This window comes from Myodes glareolus, chromosome 14, assembly GCF_982192425.1.
Source record: "Myodes glareolus chromosome 14, mMyoGla1.1, whole genome shotgun sequence".
Lineage (NCBI taxonomy): Eukaryota > Metazoa > Chordata > Mammalia > Rodentia > Cricetidae > Myodes > Myodes glareolus.
In genome coordinates, this window is record NC_142039.1 from 57,516,381 (window position 1) to 57,537,478 (window position 21,098).

Here is a 21,098-nt window from a genome sequence, read left to right on the forward strand (position 1 = left end):
ATTGGGAAACTCATACTTCTAAAGCCTCTGTGGTGTGGTGGGTTTCAGAATGCTGTGCAAAGCTCCTGCATCCTGTCTGTCATTTCCCACTGATGTCCTTATGTCCTTAGCTTACCCTTAGACTAACTCTGATCTCTGTGTGTGTAGATATATGTGTGTATATAAAAACATACAAAATGAGTCATCTCAGCTCTTGGTAGTTACCCTTTTGAATGTATTTTCTTGCATGCACTCCATTATCATGGGGTGTGTACCCTGGAATCCTAAAATTCCTCACTATCAAAGTTAAAAGACTGCCCTGTCCTATCCAAGTAACCGATCACAGAGCCCATCCCAGACAGACACACATCCCATGCATCTGCTCCGTCTGTCCTGAAGGGATCTGCCTCTTGAGGAGAGGCCAGGGAGCATCTAAGGACCTGGCAATCTTCCAGAAGTTTCACGGGGACTCTCTTTGAAGGAGGGGCTGCCTGCATGACTGCATCCGGAGGGTCTAAAGCTTGCGGGTTGATGGGCATTGGGAGGTTTTCAGAAGCGTAAGTGCAGCTGGCGAGGCTGCTGACCTCCTGCATGCTGTCACTGTGTTTCAGGGCCGGGTGCTGGTAAGCCTGGTAGGCCACTGTGGTGGTGATCACGGTCTGCAGGGCCTGGGCTCCTGCTGGTGGCCTTGGCAGGTACCTGCAGGGCAACTCTGGGTTGTAATAAGGGCATGTGGTCACAGCCTGGCATTGCCCATACTCAACCCTCTCTTCAAGGCCAGGTTTCCCTTGTGTAGGTTTCCAGCCATGGTATTTAGCTGTGAAATCCAAGCTGCTCTCATAGCTGCCATGTGAACTGACATTATACTGCAGAGAGTTTAGGTGAACCCAATCTGTGTCGTCAGGGATACCGGAAGGATCTTTATAGAGGGTGGAATATGGACTTGGACCTGGACCCACAGGACCTGCCAATTCATAGCTCCAAGGTGGTCTGGGCAAATAGATGCTTGAATTTGAGTGTTTCTGAAAGGGCAGTACTACATCTCCTTGAAAGGTGGGGAGGTCACAGGTAACTCCGAGAACATCAGAGTTTGGGAAGTAAGGGCAGGACTGGTCTGTCATAGAGAAGCTGGTATCAGCAGTCATATCAAGCAGTTCTCTAGGTTCCGGGGCAGGCATGTTATTGAGGTTTCCACTGATGTCCTGAGGGTTTCCTACCTGAAAAAAAGGCATAAATACAGACATATGACACACGCCATGACATATAATATGTAAATGAGTTGAACATTGTCATCTACAGAAACAGCCAACCACATAAATAAATACACCTGCAGTTGGGCTCTGTGTAGTGAGCCATGCTTCTCTAAGGTTCACAATTTGGTCCTGGGGTCCAGAGGTTGCTGATGGATGTACTGAACTAGGAAGGTTCCCCAGTAGCTAGGCAGGGTGGGGCTGAGCAACAGATGGATGTGCCTGTTCTCATCCGAGTGCTCCTAGTAGTGGAGGTGCAGGAACCACTCAGACCTGTCTTAAATCCTTCCCATTCCTTCCCAACCAGACTGCTGCTTGACTTTCTCTGGGCCTTGGGTCAGCATTTTAAATACAAGTTTTAGTTGTCGCCAGCTCTTCAGGGGGGTTCTGTAGCCCTGGAGTGCATGAGTTCATAGATGAGCGCTTGGCCCGAGGAAGGGCTTGAACAATGTCAGGGGCTGCTCTGTTCAGGCTCTCTGCCTGCTCGGCATGCTTTGGTAGAAATACAAATTTGATCAAGTTGAGTAGGGAAAAACTTATCTGTTCCTTCAAAAACACTGCTGCTAGTACTTGGATCTTAAGTGTCCCCCATGTGTTTTATGCTTGGTCACCAGGGTGAAACCATCAGGAGATGGCAAACTCTTCAAGTACTGAGATATAGTAGGAGATTATAGGTCACTGGGGGAGTGTCCTCCACGGAGGTGTGAAGAATTGGCTCCCTCTTCTCCTCTGTTCTTCTTTGTCTCAGGTGATGAGGGAAAGAGAGTCTTCCATCATGCACTCCTCATTGTGATGACGAACTGCCTTGTCGCTAGCTCCAAAGCAAGGCTCACCAGAACCAGACTGAAACTTCCAAAACCATGAGCCCAAACAAACCTATCCTCTCTACACCAGTTTATTGTCGTGAATGTGTTGTTACAGCAGCAGAAAACTAACACGAAATGTGAGCAGCATTCTCAAGGTCACCCTATTGATTCAGTGTTGATATGCGCCTACAGCAGTCTCCCCGGAGCACAGTTTCGCTTTTCGAGGTTTCAGTTTTTGGGTCAATAACCCCCCACTCTCCCAGTGGACATTTCAAAAATTCATAGCTTTATAAGTTTAAAATAATTGAATTACAATGTCTTGCTCTAATTGTTCCTGTGTTATAATTATTAATGCACTGGTGCGCTGGTTTACAAATTAGTCTTTACTGTGGCGTGCCTGTAAGGGAACGCTACAGAATATTAGGGCAGATTCAGGAGTGCACTGGGAGAGAAGGGTGCTCCATATTTATTACTGTGGGACAACTACCTGGGTACAACTCGGCAAACTTCATAATGTCCTCGCCTGTCGGGATCACTCACCTATTTTAAAGATGGTATTAGAGCCCTGTGCTAAGTATTGATTTAATGACATATGTTAAAGACATGTAATTTTCATATGAAATTAAGCCTTTGCAGTGAATACATGGCATTCATCTTTCAGTTCTCTGACAGTGTCCCACAGGTGAGCACAGACCCCGGGTGGTGTCAGTCACCATTACCTCAGGCTCTCTGGAGCTCCTCTTCTGGGGTTGGTAGAAAGAGGCCATCTGCCTCTTGAAGGCACTTCTTCTAGCTTCAGTCTCGGACTTACTCTCTGGTCTGGGGTGATCGTGAACCCCTTTGGCCTGTGTTAATGAAGACATCCAATTGTCTGTCCGTTTTTCTAGAAGGAAGCCAGCTATGCTGGGAGCTGGTCCAAACCGGATGATGCCGTTCCCTGATTGTTCTATTTATTTATTTATTTGTTTATTTATTTATTTATAAACTTTTCTTCAAAACTGCAAAGTTATTCAAACTAAAACAGCACCAAATACTAGACATCGTAGCTGGGCGTGGTAGTTCCTGCCTGTTATCCCAGTATTTGGGAGACTAAAGCAGTAGGTTCAGCGTATGTATGAGGAAATCCTGGGCTACATAGTAAGTTCCAGGCTATCCTGGGCTATCTGTCAGGACCCTGTTTCTCAAAGGAAAAAAAAAGTCAACAAGGACAATAAGTATCTTAAAAGGTAACTGGCAACCCACTTATACTCTCAAATGAGTGCGACTGGGTTCATATATCTGACCATAAAGAGCACACCAAGTCATGCAAGGTGGCACATGGCTGTGATTCCAGCACACGGCTGGTTAAGATCATGAGTTCAAGGTCAGCTTGGGCTACCTAGCAAGTGCCAGATCAGACTTGGTTGTTCAGGCAGTCCCTGTCTGGGAAACAGCAAAGTCTAGCCAAGAGTCCATCACTTGATTTCTGGGAAACCAGAGAACTTACAGGGTATCGGTAGTTTAATCTCCAGGACAGATTTGTGGCAGTTTGGCCCACGTTGTATGATAGAAATATTCAGTACAAATGGTGTTTTGGCCCGCCCCACTTACCTGAAAAAATATTGCGTTGCCATCAAGTCGCCAGAAGTTGGTGACTGGGTATCCACTGTGCCCTCGGCAAGGAACCAGCTCCAAAGCTGAGTGGCAGTTGGGACAAGCTTTCTCTGCAAATCCCAGAGGGAGAAATGTAAAGCTCAACCCGCAACCCAGAACCTTCTGAAGGAAGCAAGGTGACATCAACCGGGAACAGAGAACCCAGGACTCCAAAGCCACCCTTCCTGCGCCTTCCCGCCCTCACTCTGCTGCTTCAGCCGGGCCTTGTCGCAGATGGCGGGCCGCAGCTGCAGGTGCGAGCCATCCTGCAGGGCGCAGGCGCGTGCACACACCACCACGCCCAGGCAGGACTTCTTGAGGATGTGGCCATTATGGTTGTTGGTGTTGCGCATAGCCCAGCCACTCAGGTGGCGCTGAGCCTTCTTCTCCTGGCTGCTGTAGATGAAGCGCACGTAGCCATCGGGCCACTCCCGGAAGTGGTCAAAGTGGGCTGGTTCCTGGGAAAAGATGACCAACAGGAGAGGGCTTAGGGAGCCCGAATCACAGGCACCCTGCCTTTAACTTCCTCCAAGCTCTGGAAGACAAAACAGGTTTATTTGTTGTTGTTTGTTTGTTTGTTTGTTTTGTAACTCCAGAAATCCTCATGCCCCCAAATTATTCTAGTATTCAGTGACAATCACCAACCACATGCCTGGCGGATCTTAAATAATGCATGTTTATGAAGTACTCATAGGGTTTCTAAGTGGCATATGCATATTAACATATCCGACTTTCATAGTACATGTGAGCATTAGAGACAATTATCAGGTCCATTTTATAGAATAAAATGGAGACCAGAGAGGTCAATTGACTTGTCAAAGTTCACGCAGCTACCAGGGCCTGCCTACAAATGTCTGAGGAGCCTGGGCTTCTTGTGGCTAACATTCCATTTTCTGGTGTGTTTAGATGCTGAAACATTTTTAAATCTTCAGAGTGCTTTCCTGCACAGTTTAATTTGTGATTATCTTGAGGTCAGTACTTTTTCTCCAAAAGTGCTTGGCACTCTGTTCTAAACCTGTCAATCATGCCAACCATGGTTCTGGGAGAAACAAACCTCAGGCAGCAAGCTCTTTCTGTACACTCGCCTTAGTTCTGCAAGCTTCAAACGGTCTCTGATGAAGGCACTAATCCTCAGAAGAAATTGGGAGTTTGGGGGGACTAGGGACCATGCCTGATACTGGACTACCTGCCACTACCTGAGCAACATAGAATTGCCATCCTCCTCCTCAACAAAGAACCATAGTTTGGGATAATGTGTCATATCTAAGATATAGATTATCAATTTAGCAACTGTGTCTGATGGCCTTTGCCTCATGCTTTATTTAAAATATGATAAATGTCCCCTTTTCTTTTTTGAGGCAAGCTATCATATAGCCCAAGCTGGCCTCACTATATAGCTGAGGATAACCTTGAACTCTTGATCCTCCTGCTTTTACACATTGAGTGTTAGGCTTATGGGTGTGGCTGTGAGCCACCACCCCCTTGACTTTCTTCATGCCCTGGAAGATAAAAGTGCACTTTAACTTCTGAATTTCACAGCTCAGCAAACGTCAAAATATAAGATAAACATTGTGCTTATTGAAAAGCTATTTTTTGGATCTACAGACTGCTCTTTTTTTTTTTCTGGACAACAGTCAATATTTAAACTGATGGCCCAAACCTCCAAGACAGAGGAAATGCTTCCAGTTAATCTCTTCTAGGAGCTATGGACACAGAACGCGGCACAAAGAAAACCAAAAGACAAGGCGGGAATGACTGGCTGCACATATTTTCTCCCCATGCATTGAACTGAATGCAATTTGGGGACATTTTTCTCCTTGCACAATCTCAGGTGATATAGAGCAAGGCAAAATTAAAATATTTACAACTGCCTGGCTGTTCTGAAGCTTTCAACTCTTTGCCTCCTTTCTGTATTTGAAAGACTGAGTTTATGCTTGTTTCTAACTGTGTGTGTGTCTGTGTGTGCGTGTGTGTACCTGGAATTAGGTTTCGTTTCCTCTAATATGACGACAGCAGTCACACACACACACTCACACACACACACACACACACACACATACACACACACATGCACACACACACATGCACACACACACATACACACATACACACACATACACACACATATACACACATACACACACGCACACACACACACACACACACACACACACACACACGGGATGACAGTAGACCTGAGGGAAATCTGAGGTCATTATCTAACGTTATTTAATTTCATTGCTTGAGAACAGGACAGCAGCCTGAGACTAACAAAAATTCAAGGTCTCTCTCAAGGTCACATAACCAGTTTTGCTCACTCACCCAGTTAGTCAGAAGGGTGTGTGTGTGTGTGTGTGTGTGTGTGTGTGTGTGTGTGTGCATGTGTGTAAGAGGGGGCTGTTTTGTTATTGCCATTTATGTTCCAGTTTGCCTGTTCATCCTCACATGCTCCATATACCCTTGATTAAGAACCAGATTCTCTGGACCGGTGAGATGACATAGCAGGTAAAGGACCTGCCTCGCAAACCTGACCATCCCAATTAAAATTTGAATCCCATGAAAGAAAGTGTTTACTCATGAAAGTCATCCTCTGACCTCCACACACACGTGCATCATGGCGTGAACATGCTCACATGTACATGTGCATGTACAGGATATGCACAATAAAATTCCTCCCAAAATAAAAATACTTCCTTTTCACCAGGACATCTACACATCTTTGAGGTCATGTCCTTATTGCATCATTTGGATCTGATTCACTTTCAAAATGCAAGATGAGATTGTTTCCTATGGAGATTTACGGTGACGCAAGATAGCAGCAATGGGACATGCGTACTGCAGTCTATTTTCAGAGCAGTTGCCCTGTGAAACACTAAAGAGCGCAAGCTGAATGCAAGCAAGTCAAACTCTCCACACATATGTACATAGAAATAATGCTGAATTCTACCAGAGGCTCCACAGCTTACCCACACACCTCTCTTTTCTGGGTATCACAGCATAGAGGTCAAATAAACACCAAGTCTCAAGCCCTGAACCTGGACTATACTAGAATCCACCTTCACAAATGCTAGGAAACCAAATCCTCTCCAGCCCCTAAATGCGCCTGTGCACCCGTGAACACTACACACACACACACACACACACACACACACACACACACACACACCTGCAGGACTGACTTGAAAGTCATTAGTTTTAACCAAACACAAGTTGCCTAGTTCATTTCCTGAACTTGGCTCTGATAATGAAAAACAAATTCACCCTGAATGGATGATGGCTTAGCCAAGTGAGTGTGGGACCAAGATGGCTTCACGGGTGGCGGAATACTTTCCGTAAATTACTCCAGTCTGGATATTTGTTTCCGACTCCAGTCACCTCCCAGGGTCTGAATTGGTCATGTGAGAATCAGTGATCCTTACATTTGCTGAGATTTCTCCAGAATTCTCTCTCTTGAACTTTGAATAAGCAAATAGGAGTGGATTTTTGTTGTTTTGTTTTGAAATGAGGTTTTGTTAAGTAGCCCAGGTTGGCCTTGAATTTGTGGCAATCCTCCTGTGTCAGCCTCCAAGAAAAAGAGACTCGGTTTCTGCCTTGGCTCAGAGAATGGAGGTAGTGGCCTGGCGTGACCGCTTAGGAACATAGATCTGTATTTCTGCTGCTTTTGTTTAGAGTTTCAGAGATGCGCGAGTAAATTGTTCTAAGTAGACACATCTCTAAACTGAATTCTGCTTTCTGGAGAGTCCAACTTCCCTGAGTATCTGAAGACTCTCAGAAGTCTGTGTGAGGTCTCATCATGAATTAACCTGCAGTTTCCCTTCTTGCTGGACAGTGTCACTGCCACAGTGTCCCCCTCACCTGAGGCATCTGTGGATCATTGATGTCCCACGTGAGTTTCATCCCGTAGGAAAGCAGGGAGTCTGCGTCCTGAGTGGTGTCTGCTGGCATCTGCAGGGGCCTCCAGGGCTCTCCAACCAGGATCCTGAAAAAGAAATAAAAGCAAGGAGTACACAGGGTGACTCCGTCCCCAAAATGAGAAGTGGACTGAGGGGGGTGAGTGAGAGGAGGAGGAGGAATAGAAGGAGGAGGGAGGAGAAAGGTGAGGGGGCAGAGAAAGACAGACGGGAGGGGGGGAGAAACACAGAGAGAGACACACAAGACAGACAGACAGACAGACAGACAGACAGACACACACACACACACACACACACACACACAGAGAGAGAGAGAGAGAGAGAGAGAGAGAGAGAGAGAGAAAACCCAGGTGGTGCCTTGTCCTTGGTTGGTGCTGGAATGTCTTCCTCTGAAGGCCAGCATCTTTGAACAGGTTCATATCTGACCCACCTGGTTGCTCTGCCTCTACAGGACAACCTCTCCAGCACCTGAAGCCCCAGCAGCCAGCAGCAGGCTTCTCCATCTAGCCAGAGCCAAGAATTCAGGGAGAGTTAAAGTGAATTGCCAAGCGAAGGGAAACTGAAGCTAAGGAGGTGACCGAGGGGAGTAAGTAGGACAGCTTCATTTTTGCTGCAAACCATCACCGACTGCTGTTAACCACTCTGCTACTTCTGGAGGGGGCTTGGATTGAGGCTCTGGAAGCAAAGGGTTCCAACAAAGTCTCCCCAGAGCTTTGTGCAGTGGGAAAAGTGAGGGAGCCTGGAGAGGCAGCAGTGGACACCTGCAGCCTAGGGCTCAGCCTCCTCGGAGCTCTGGGTTCTTGCAGAAGTTGCTGTTCCCAAGTCTGCGCTGAGCCTTGCTCAGAGAGTAAGTTTAGTATTCCAGTGAGTTCTCAAGTCTAGGCACAGGTCAGGCTGGGACAGTCCCAACCGCCAGTAAAAGTACTGGGAAGTGAATCTGGAGGCTGGGGTCACGTGAATGTAGGATAGATGGGGAGGGCGGGAGGAGAGTCAACTCTGCAGCTGGAGCTCTGAGCCCCTCTCCTCTCTCTCGGTCAGCATTCACAGTTAAAGAGAGAGACCAGGGGTGTGTGAGCTCTCAGTTGTCGCCCATAAGAACACCCATGTTAAACAGACTGTATCGCCACCGTCATTACTATTCCCAAGGTATCATCTTTATCCTCCGTGGCTTTGGAGGACCAGAGAACCGTTGTCTAGATTGTCTAGAAAGCTTAAGGCTCCCCCAATCAGGCCACTTTTCTCTTTTATCTGTCTCTTTTTGATTGCTCAAGCACCTGGGACACTCAACATAAGAAAACCTCTCTCTCTCTCTCTCTCTCTCTCTCTCTCTCTCTCTCTCTCTCTCTCTCTCTCTCTCTCTCTCTCTCTCACCACTGCTGCAGTGCAGGATCCCGGACCACGAGCAAAGATGGGCTTCCAGAATCTCCTCTCCCGGCTTGCTTTGCAGCCGGCACGCTTCCATTGTCGTCCGCAGCCAAAACAATGAAAACGTAAGTAAGTAAATAAGTAGATAAGCAAATAAAGACATAAAATTAAGAGAGCAGATCCCACAGGTCGCTGTTAGAGGAGGTGTTCCCAGCTCAGGTGCTCACTGGCATCTCAGACCCAGCAACGCAGCGTGAATTCCACTTTACTTGGGCCGTGCCAGATAAGCGCCTCCGGCGGGATTCTGTGCAAACCCCGAAAGGGCTGATGCGTTTTACCGCCGGCGTTTCTGTGCTATAGCCTCAAAAAATAGGGATCTTGCAAGATCCAGGGCCTCTACCTCCTAGTCAAGTGCTTGCTCAGTAGAAAGTCAGTCTTCACCACAGCCTACCACGGGTCAGGACCGGGAGTGAGAGAAGCGGGGAGGCGCCCGCTGGGAGCATTTCCTGAGCTTTCTTCCTCTGGCTCCAAGTTGGATTCTTATTTTAAATACAAAAGGTCCTATCCAGATGTGATTTATCAATCTTCAGGACGTCTCACCGAAGTCCGTTTCTAAAAGTCGCTCTCGCAGGGGACCTTACTGAAGTGTATCTGGGGACAGCAATGTGTCTCCGCTTTTGGCCCTCATATTACCAACGGTGGAGGTCCAAGCCACTTCTGCCATTCAGTTGCTTTATTTGTTGGCTTGTCTTTCAAAATTAAGTTTAAACCATCGATTGTTTTAAAACAAATTTAAACCTTCAAATTAAATGTGACAGCTTAAGACAGTTTATGTTTCTGAATATATTAAAAATAACTTCAAAAGTGGCCATTTAACACGACCGCTGAATCTGGCCACACGGTAAATATCGTTAGAATGTTCCTTCGCTCTATGCTTTCGGAAGATTGCTAGAGCCGATCAAAAACATAAATGATGGGCCCACGAGTCAGCTTAATGGATGGAAGCACTCGCTAAACAAGCTGAAAGGTCTGAGTTGGACCCGGCAGAAGAGGAGGGAACAGACTCCTGGAGGTTGGTGCTCTGACCTCCGCCACACGAATAGAACACGTAACTTATATGTTAAAGGCAGACTAATTTGTTTGGGAAAAGCTAGGAAACAACCCCCCTCCAACGTCCTCAGCCCAGGGTGATGGTGCAATCCTGTAATGCCAGTAGCTGAGAGAAAGATGCAAGAGGATCAAAGGTTTGAGGCCGGAACAGGTTACTTGAGACCTGGTCTCAGAAAACAAAACGCAACAGCAAGAAGGTATTTAGTTTGTGAAGAATTCAAACACGTGCTACACGTTATCCTATAATTGTGTGGGGGCAAAATATATTAGTAAAAGAAGCTAATCAAAGTGAAAATACAAATAAATTATGGTGTATTGATGTTTTGCATTGCTTTCAATAACATCTGAAGATTGGGATGCATTGCCACTGTAGGATTCGGGAGTATCTAATTTCTCCCAAATTCTGAAAATGATATTTCCTGTCTAATGTTAAAAATTGATTTTTATTTTCTGAAGTGAAATACATTTCAGTTGGATTTTGATCACCGCTTCTTAGAGATGATGCTTTCTTCCCCATGTCGGTATTTGTACTGCTGTAAGATATTCTGCCTTCCTGTCTGCCGCATTCTTGACCGCTATTTAATATGCAAGAATCTGTTATTCTTGGAAGGAGCAAACCTCTGAATTTGCAAGGTTTAGGTTAAAATAGGAAAAATAACTGCAGTGTATTGATATCACATTTTCTGGGAGCTGATCTGTTCGGTACTGGTTAGATAAACTGCCACGCTTTCAGTTTACACAGGGATTTAAACAGGGATTATAGATTCACGTGGTTTTTGTTCAAGCAGACAAACGTCTTCTGTAGCTTCGGAGTCAGATGGAGCTCCGGCCGGATCAGTCTAGAGTGCAGAATGAGACCCTGAACTCAAACCAAACCCAAGCCCCCACAGAGACTCGGGCTAACAACTCGGTTAGATTCCAGAGGGCAGTAAACGTCACTGGCTTCAGCCACAAGGGTGCGAGTTCAGAACTTCTGCAGGTGTGCGTCCAAGCCCACAGCCGGATCCTGTTGTTCTAGTTACACGTGCTTTCTAGAATCACCGGAGGCTTGTAGAGTTCAAGAGCAGGTTCATCAAATTGGAGTTCTTGGAGAAGACTGAGCTCCAAGAATCACCGGCGACTGTCTCTCGCTTTGATCTCAGTGGGGATCTTGGACCATCTGAGGCAGGAGTGGTAGTGTGGGGCTGGTAGAGTAGGCACTGCGGAGGAGGCAGCGTCCCTTGAAACCTCGAGATGCCAGAGGTGAGTGACATCTGGGGAGGAGCCCAGCCTCCCTTTCTGGGTCCCAAGACTGAGGGAGCATTGTCCTCCCCCGCACTCTGCTAGGCAGCTCCCACGGGCGAGTGCAGTGGCCCAGCACCTTGCGTTTAGCGGTCCAGATAAGTCCTTGGGGGGCGGGGTATCAGGGTACCCTGGGGCGCATCAACCGCTTGGGTTTGCTTGTCGCTGACTGTCAGCGTTCCGAAAGGTGGGAAAAACAACAGGGATCCTGATTCCAGGCTCAAAAAGCCACTGGGGAGGGAGAATGGAGACCTGGAACCACACAGCTCCTTTGAAAGAGCTATGGAGCGCTTTTCGCTTCTACAGACCTCTTTATCCCTTTCCGGGTCTCGGTAACCCAGCCACCACTAAGAAAAGGACAGTCCTGGCAACAGATAGGGTCTTAATTTCCCTCGAGCGCCCGCTTTTCAGCTCTCGATTTCCTGCCACTGACTGTGAAAAACTTCAGTCTTCTAGATGGACACGGGACTTTGATTTCTCCTATTTATACATAACGATGGTAACAAAACTGCAAAATACACTTGACATTCATTAGGGATTTTGATTAAGTTCCTAGAAATAAGTGTTATTCTAAAGTAGATTTTTCTTTTGTCTTATGTGAGACGGGGTTTCGTTTGCCCAGGCTGCTGTAGAGTTTCCACATAGCTGAGGATAATTTTGAACTCTTGATCAATCCCCCAAGGGCTGGGATTACAGGCGGTACCACCGCAGCCAGCTACAGGTGACTTAAAAAGAGCCGTTTAGCAGAGATTTATCTTGTGTATCCTGTACTTTCCCATGAAATTGTCAGGGGCAAATGAAGAGGCTGGGGGCTGTGTGTAAAAGCAGAAGCATCGACCAGGCAACACCCCTTAATGAAAATGTGCCAGCTCACTTCATGCTTGGAAATCTCTTCTGTGTGCTGTGGCTCTTTGAACCTTGAAATTTCGCTACCTAAATCCGAATGTTAAACTTTATGTCATAACTATAATGACATTTTGAATCTAATTCCTTATTATGACTTGTAATATGAATTTTGAATGTGAATTTGAATTTAAACATGATTTTTTTAACTTAAAGCCCCTTTCTAATTTATGGTGCTCTCTATAAAGTTTATGTTTATCCTGTATGGATATTTATTCAGATTTTTTTATTTTGCTCATGAGATGGTGCTTTGTTTACATAGATCATGTCAAAGGAGATAACATTAAAAAACAACATTATCTTATTTAAACCCATGACTAGTGATAGGTACAAACAACAACAAACTCTGCCCAAAAAAGCAACATAAACGTTTCTTTTTATTTTTAGAACTTTAAATATGCTTTTGACTTTTATGTTTTTAAAGACTAACTTTTTATTGCACACAGGGAAATGAAAACCCTCTGCAGTCTGTTAAGGAGGGTACTGGAACTGACAAGATCCAAGGTGCTTTCTGGGTAATGATAAAGCTTACTTTCTTTCTATATGTGTTATAGCTGGGAGTCCTGGGTGGCTCCTCAGCACTATTGTTCATTAAGCCTGGAGCAGAGAAACCTTGGCTTTCTCTATTGTGGTACGACATTATAACCATGCCTGTGGGACTTCACTTGAATTATCCCTCCAGAACCCTATGGTAAATTATTCTGTGTTTAGCACCTATTCCAGGTAGAAGTAGCCAGCTCTGAATAAAACAAATTCCATGCCTATCCTCAGGGAACTTAGAAACTGCAGAGAGCCAAACAACAGGTGCAGAAACCTAATAGGAGCAGGGTTGTAGGGCAAGAAAGCATCTGAACTGCTTCATTTAAGGTGGTCCTGGAAGCCCTGCTTTTAAGTTGGTACTTAACCCGCTTCTGGGGCAGGAAAGTGAGCTTCGTTAAAGGGATGGTGGTAAGGATGGGGAGTCTGGATATTACTGTGTGAAAAGACTTGAGGCAAGGAAGACCTTGCTTTATTCTAGATATTAGTTTTATTTTTCTTTCCTCTGTTGTTTTTCTGACCTTTGGTGGGTGAGCCTAGACTTGAATATTTTGGTTTAGACTCTGCAACATTACCGAGTGCTTTCACCTGTTTTCCTGTAATCAAAGCACAGCTTCCCTCCAGTCCATAGTTCTTCAGCTCAAACAGAGTCCATAGGGAGCCTGAACTATTAGGAAACTCAGAGGAGGTGCAGTTGCTGCAGCAGTCTCCAGCCCCGCGCCTGCAGCCTCTGCAGGAGCCCCACCAGCCCCGCGCCTGCAGCCACTGCAGGAACCCCACCAGCCCCCCCCCCCCCGCACCTGCAGCCTCAGCAGGAGTCCTCCAGCCCAGCATCTAGAACTTTTGTCTGATGCTAAGGAAGGCTCTGACATTTTGATAAGTAATTATCAGTAGACTATTTTGCTATTTTGTAGTTTCCATGTCTAGACCTTTTGTCTAAAGCGAATGAAAACTAACATCTTATTGAGTGCTTGTCAGCAGACACTTTGCTATTTTCTAGTTCAAGACTGATCTCTTAATTGTATTTTTGCTCTATGTTGTTTCACACTAAATTATAATCATTATTTGATTTGATGGTGTTGCCACAGAGGGTCTTTCCCACGCTAGTTATGTGTTCTACCACTAAACTATATCCCCAGCCGCAAAATTACATTGATTCATTTCTTTGGTGGTGCTGTGCCTTGAACCCAGGTCCCTGCCTGTGCTAGGAGAAAGTTCTACCTTTGAGCTACATCTCCAACTCTCAGAGAACCTTTGTTGAGTACACCATTATTTTGAGCTATCGATATAAGGCAAATGTGCTTTGGAAAATTAGTAATCCACAAATCATCTCTTTCCCAGCTTCAGTCTCTTGTTACTGATGCGTTCCATGACAAAGAGCTTCATGTAATAGAAGAATGTCTGCAGCAGAAAGAGAGCTATGTGCCTCAAAAATATAACCACCTCTTCCTACACCATCTTGACAGATCAATACATGAGGCAAGTGGTTTGGTTTGTCTGGGGACTGAAACCCCAATGTATGCACAACCGGGAAGCATTCTGATTTGAAGTTGCTGTGTTCTGATGCCCAGGAACTGGATAAAAAGGAGTTCCAGAATTGTTCCCTGCTGCTGAAATGTATCCAGAGATTCCTTAAAGATGAAGAGAGCCAAAAAGAACCCTTGTTAATTCAGCAAGGACTGATCCCAAAGATAAGTGCCCTTCACAGTTAGGAGAGGTGGGACAATTTAGAGAATCAGTGTGAGGAACTGAGGGTGCTGCTCAAGAGTGGGAGGGAACACTTGCCTAAGGTGTGCCAGGCTCTGGGTGGGGGCTGGGTGAGTAAAATAAAAAGTAGTATGCTGGGGAGGTGGTGATGCATGACTTTAATCCCAGCACTTGGAGGCAGAGGGAGGAGGAACTTTGCGTTCAAGGCCAGCCTGGTCTACAGAGTGAGTTCAGGACAGCCAGGACTACACAGAGATACCTTTTCTCAGACAAAACAAACCCAAAATGAGAAGCTAGTATGAATTTAATTAGGTAGTTTGCTATTTTTTTCTTCCTTTGAAATCAAATTGGAAGAAAAAAATAGAGTCCATACTTGTCGCTTCTGCCCCATGCACTCATACTGTGTGGAGCATTTCAGTCATCCTTGTATCTGAAGTTCTGGGGATTGAACCCAGACTCTGCATAAGCTAGGTAAGTGCTCTACTACTGAGCCAAGGCCTCACCCCCCAGGCAGAGCATTTTGAGGACATATGGAATCACGCAGTTGTGTAATGAATGGCTGCTGTACTTGATAAGCCTATGTAGTGGTGGCATTGTGCGAGGGGAGAGGGAACAGGGTCGACTTAAACCAGGCTGGTCTCACACTTGATGAACTTGAACTTCTGCTCTCCCTGCCTCCAGCTCCTGAGCAGGGTATAAAATATAAAACGCAAGACTTTCTGCATGATACAACTAGGTCATTTCTCAAGTTCCTCTTTGGTTTGAAAGTTGTGTCTGTGTGCAGGTACCTGTGGTATTGAAGGTACCAAAACTCTGGAGCTAGAGTTCATGGGTGGTTTTGAACTGCCAGATATGGGTTATGGAAACAAACTCTAGTCGTCTGCAAGAGTAATTATTCTTATTGCTGAGCCATTTCTACAGCTGTCTGTGTATCTATTTCAACATATTCTTAGGAGACAGATGCTTGCTTACAGCCCCAGGCTAGCCTCAAACTTATAGCAGTCTTCCTGCTTCAGGCTCTCAAGTGCTGAGCTTGCTGTGTGCTTCTAAGCTCAGCTGGTAATGGCATGCTAGGGATCATTTTAGAGACTTTGGGGAAGATGAGGTGAGCAGGGAGCGAGTCTCTATTTGAGTAGACTTCCTGAATATGATCAAACAGAGAGAGCGCATCGAAAACCCCCATTGATCTCAACACACCTCACCCTTCATTCTTTCCAAATCCTCCATCTAAAAAAGCAAAGAAAACAGAAAATGGAACAAAGATATTTTTGCTTATTCACGTCACATGAGTGACAACATTTTACAGCTTTCTCAATTAGCCAGGTAACGATGGTGAGTCTGTATATTAATGGCAGCCAGAAGCAGAGCCATTTGGAAATCTTACTGCAACCCTCATCTCTACATAGTGAGGTTTATGCTGCCCTATTTATAGGAGAGAAGGTGGGAGGGAGAGAGTGGCTAAAAGCAATCAGGAGCACTCTCTTTTTCTACCTCCTGGGGTGTCTAGCTCTTAGAGTTTGCTGAGATCTGGTTGGGCCAAGAAGGAATCATTTTAAAATAAACTGCCACACATTCTGGGGCTGTCCCTCCCAGGGAAAGAGTAAACTGCAGGTTTCCCCAAACTCTTCTCTGGGTTTTTAAATTGTATTTAATATACAATTAAAAATACAATAAAAATGAGTGTATGTTGTGTGTCTAGGGAGTGTGTGCATGTGTGCTGCTGTGTGTGTGCATGTGAGTGTGTACATGTGTGCCACAGTGTATGTGTGGAGGTCAGAGGACAGCTTTTGAGTGTTCTCTCTTCCCTCCAAGGGTTCTGGTAAGGAAACGCAGCTCATCAGGCTTGATGGCAAACAATTTTGCCTGCTGGCTTTTGAAATGTTACAGAGGACGTTAAAGACTATGCTTTAGCTGGGCCCAGTGGCTCAGATCTGGAATCCCAACTATTCGGGATTCTAAGGTGGGAAGATTGTAAAGTTAGTCTGGGCTGCAGAGTGAGTTCAAGAGCAGTCAGGGTGCTTAGACATTGTCTCAAAATAAAAGGTAAAAGCTTTTCCTCCCTTGGGGCGTTTCCCACTCTTGGGAGTTCTTTATCATTTTTTCCCTAATAAATCTATGTTAGCTTTTTCCAACAGTAAAAGAAAATAACAGGTAAAAAGAGAACTAGGGATATAATTCAGTGGTAGAAGACTTGCCTAGCATGGGTGAGACCCAATACCCAGGACCAGTAAAAACAAAAGGCATGATTTAATTTTGTGTTTGATATTCCATAACTCCTGATGCCCTGACTGGTGCAGATAATAGGGGGCAAGGAGGAGGAGATGAACCTCAAAGGAAACAGAGCAGACGTGTTCCACAAGCACTCTGGAGTCTAAGCTGATTGCTAGGGAGTTGGGAATTGGAATACACCCCAACCTGGTTTTCCTAGTTAGGTCTTAAAGATGATGCTAGATATTTCATTTATTTCTATGACAAAATGCCTTAAGCAAATTCAGGAAGTGTTTGCTTTGGCTCGTAGTTCTACGGTAACATCCATCATGATGTGAGTCATGGCTGGAGGAGCTTGTGGCAGCTATTCACTGTACATTCAATCAGGAAGCCCATAAATCTGAATGCTGGTGCTCAGTTCTTATTGCTTTTATTGAGCCTAGGACCCCAGTTTGTAAGACAGTGCCATCCACGTTCATGCTGATCTAGGACCCCAGCTTGAAAGACAGTGCCAACCACGTTCATCTTTATCTTCCCTCCCTGGTTAATTCTTCTGGAAATACCCTCACAGGCACACCCAGAGCTGTGTTGCCATGGTGATTCTAAATTCAGTCAAGTTGGCAATGAAGGTTAAGTATCACAAATGTTTTCCCAATACGTAAAAATGGGGTCACATCAAATCCCTACTGGATTTTGAAATGGAAGTGTTCATGTTCTATCCAAACTCTCCTTGGTGATGAGATTGTTACAATTATCCGGTGCCTTATGAAGGGTACATTACTTCATGTGTGTTTTGACCAACTAGAGCAGACAGACATTTTCAAGGAGAAAGGGATGCTTGACTCTATACTGTAAAACTAATTGTAGGCTCAGCACACAGTATACTTAGGAATTAATTCTACAGAGAGTAAGAATTCCCTGCAGAAAGCTTATATGTAGTTCTGTCCCTAAGATCCAGGGGAACTCGGCACTGTATCCCTACGCCATTGTTATTGTCTGGTCAATGATATACTATTGGGCACAAAAAGGGGATACAGAATACTTTTTATTCTTAAGTATTGATCAACTGTACAGTACCACCCCTTTCCAACTGTATTCAAGAGTTGTCCTTCAACGGTTTATGTCACTAATGCTATGTTCAGCTGATTATTTATGCATGTGTTTTCTTACCCCTTCTGTGTGTGTGTGTGTGTGTGTTTTTTACTAGAGATTGAACCCAGGACTTTGCATTCTAGACAGGTGCTCCGCCCCTCAGCTACATATCCAGATCTGGTTTTTTATGTTTATGGGTGACCAGTCTCAGCAAAAATAGTCCAAAGATGACCCACACTTTACTAAGTACATATATTTCAAGATGTCACAAAAGTTATTTCCAACAACTAAGCACAGAAGCATAGCATGAAATTGGATTTATATTCCCATGGGAAAAATAATCCAATGAGCCAAAAGCTCTTGGAAGAAGAAAGATAACAAGGCCTGAGATATATTTTCTATAGCCATGCATATATTTTCTATAGCTTCTGCTGCAATGTCCAGACAGTTCATCTTCTTACTTAATTTGATTTTTTTTGAGAGGATTTTTTTAGGCTGGTCTTGAACTCACAGAAGTCTTCCTGCCTCATCTTCCCAAGTCCTGGGCTTATGAGCGTGCTCCACCACACCCAGCTCATCTTTTTTGATTGTTTGCTTTCTATAGCTTACTTCTCAAAGCCACGCTATTTGCCCTGCTCTGCACAGGCTCACCTCACCTTAAGCTCTTTGCAGCCTCTTTTGTGGGTGTCTTGGCTCCAATCCTGGTCAACTGTCCCATTCTTACTGCTGTGTGTGACCTTCCTTATGGTAATTCTGGACCATATGCATCCTCTCTGACTTGCTCTTGGTGGATAGGAAGCCTGTCTTATGTGAGAGAAAAGGTTTTCAGGCTGCTTTTTTGGAGTAAAAGGAGTGGTGGGCTGCGTCCTACCTGGCTCCAGGCCATGCGGCTAGCTTAACCCCCAAAATAACCACACAGAAATTGTATTCATTTAAACACTGCCTAGCCCATTAGCTCTAGCCTCTTATTGGCTAACTCTTACATCTTGATTCAACCCATTTCTAATAATCTGTATGTCACCACGAGCTCGTGGCTTACCGGGAAAGATTCAGCATGTCTGACCTGGTAGCTTCATGGCGGGCAACTCTCTCTGACCTTGCTTTCTTCCTCCCAGAATTCAGTTCTGTCTACCCCGCCTACCTATGTTCTGACCTATCAGGCCAAGCAGTTTCTTTATTAATTAACCAATGAAGGCAACAGATAGATAGAAGAACCTCTTACACCACTTTTTCTCTAGCAGGAGATTATCTTGTAAATCTTGTGGAGTAGGTGGTACTCACTTGGACCATGTGGTTCCATCAGCCTCTCTTCTGTGCACATGGTTTCCTGGTTTGAAAAGGTAACAGGATTTCTGATGACAAAAGACACCGCCTCAGATGCACTGCTGACAAAGGTGTTGGGAGACTTCTTCGACACTGCACTGGTAAGGACAGAAGCACTTCGAGGGGTGATGCCAACAGTGGGGGCGGGAATCGAAGTGATTGTAAAACTTCCTTCTGTCTTAAGTTTGGATTTAAAAAAGAAATCTTTTGAGAAGTTGGCTTTTTATAAGATGTGAAGTTGGCTTTTTATAAGATGTGGATTAAAAAAAAACCTGCCACATTTATGACTAAGTCATTGTGTGAAAGAGTAACAGACATTAAAATATTCAACCAATGACATAGGAAACTGAGTAGTCATTTATATATTCAAATATGTTGTTTGTTTGAGTATAGGGAATATGTTCATTCTAATGAGGTAACTGATTCAGCCTTCTAGCAGATGTTTTCCTTGTGTCTCTGTGTTCAGTTTCCATCAGTTAGTAGCCATGCCTTCGTGCTGGAATGTGTGATGCTTTGGAATAACGAGCTGTACTTTTCCTTCCTTTTATCAGATCATTTCCAGGCACAGCAGGAAAGGTACGTATATGAGCAGTTACTAGTTGGCTGGTTTTCATCAATAAATACTTTGGCACTGATGGCTTAAGTGACAGCAAGGGTGAAATTGAGACACATCTGGGTTGACCAACCTCTTGACATAGTCCTACTGCGATGCTGGACAGTGTTCTGTTGTGAAGCGTGTCTCAGTTTTCTGCGATGTATTTTGCTTAGTGGCTCTTGTCACTGCTGTGTGACTTTCCTCTATTCAGCTGATGGAAGGCCGCGCTGTCTCCAAAGCAACAAGGGTTTAGCTCTGGTTTGGATCTGGTTTCTGCCTAGGTTCACATGCTAGAGACCTGGTCCTGTCGAGCCTAATGAGAAGTAGATCACTGTGGCAGAGCTCTGAGAAGGGTTTTTAGGTGTGGGGCTGGACTAGAACGCATGAGAATGGAAACTAATCACTGAGTTGTAATTACTTATTAGAAAGAGTTGACCTGTTGCCTTTTGCTTTCGTCCTCTCTGCTTCCCACGTGACTCCTTCCACACTGGCTGTGTCTCTGCCACTGTGACTCCATCCACCATAGGTTCCTCCCCAGAAGTTACAGGCTATGCTGCCATGCTACACCCCAAAACACAACATTTATTTAGGCTCATGGTTTTAGGGTTGCCTGGTGTATAAACTCAGGTAGAACATGGTGGTAGTTTTGAGTATGTGGTGGGGGTTTCCCAAAGGCTCTCTCTCAGATATCACACTGCGGGGAATGCTTCGATGTGAAAATTGGAGAGGAGACAATGACAGTTCATAGCAACAACTGCTCACTGCTTGGGGCTCACTCTGGCCACTCGGGTGGGTGAGGGTCTAGCTTTCCTGTAAGAGGCAAGTTCTCGCATGTTATCTTTGGCAGTGCCCTGTCAGATTCTGCAGAGTGGGTGTCTAATTCCCACCATCTGAGGCAAAAGATGTGTCTACTGGCCACATCCCCACTATCTCCTGCCTCTGTGGGATTAATCTCTCTTTTATTCGACTAGTATTTGTATCATTTTATCGTGCATGTTCCATTTTGGGGGTTCCTTTGAGCATTGCTGCAGGGGTTGGTTGTGTTTGAACACTTAGTTCTTCTCTGGTGATGGGCGTGCTGTCAGTCTAGAGTTATCCCTGTGGTTTCCTTAATCCACATCAGCATGATGCCTCCCCACCTCTGCTCCTTTAGTACGTGTTCATGCTCACATCCATGTGTTTTATCCTGTCTTCCCTTCAGTGTTAGGCCCATATCATCTGTCTTTGTAAAATGACTGTCCTTTTTGCTTGATACAACAATATTATTTACAGGAGTTAAGATTTTTTTTTCTCCCCAAACCTTTTATTTCAAGAACTCTCCATTCTCAAAATTTGAAATTATTTTCATGGCAATGGGGAGTAAACTCATAGCCATCCTCTTCACGCAGGCTAGGCAAAA

General features: G+C 45.1%; 2 protein-coding genes across 2 annotated transcripts in view; one reads left to right on the forward strand and one right to left on the reverse strand.

Annotated features, from left to right (window-relative positions):
- Positions 1–263: 263 nt before the first annotated feature.
- Gcm2 (GCM transcription factor 2) lies at positions 264–7,612 on the reverse strand. The gene is made up of 5 exons (XM_048430522.3): positions 7,523–7,612; positions 3,873–4,125; positions 3,626–3,738; positions 2,755–2,880; positions 264–1,196 (listed from the first exon to the last, which is right to left on the reverse strand). Exons 1-5 carry the CDS (start codon positions 7,610–7,612, stop codon positions 264–266), a joined length of 1,515 nt encoding a protein of 504 aa, XP_048286479.3.
- Positions 7,613–14,070: 6,458 nt separating this feature from the next.
- Sycp2l (synaptonemal complex protein 2 like) overlaps positions 14,071–21,098 on the forward strand; it is a 58,473-nt gene continuing 51,445 nt past the window's right edge. Inside the window, exons 1-4 of the mRNA XM_085698889.2 lie at positions 14,071–14,253; positions 14,346–14,465; positions 19,101–19,205; positions 19,656–19,680. Coding sequence (XP_085555015.2) covers positions 14,071–14,253; positions 14,346–14,465; positions 19,101–19,205; positions 19,656–19,680 — 433 coding nt within the window. The remainder of the gene's footprint in view (positions 14,254–14,345; positions 14,466–19,100; positions 19,206–19,655; positions 19,681–21,098) is intronic.

Excerpts from the sequence above, each read along its gene's own strand:
- Gcm2 (XM_048430522.3), bottom strand. The coding sequence starts at position 7,612 with ATGCCAGCAGACACCACTCAGGACGCAGACTCCCTGCTTTCCTACGGG. Across the intron at positions 3,739-3,872 it reads GGCCCGGCTGAAGCAGCAGA|AGAAAGCTTGTCCCAACTGC; the intron begins GTGAGGGCGGGA and ends TGGGATTTGCAG. Across the intron at positions 2,881-3,625 it reads GCAACGCAATATTTTTTCAG|GCCAAAGGGGTTCACGATCA; the intron begins GTAAGTGGGGCG and ends TCATTAACACAG.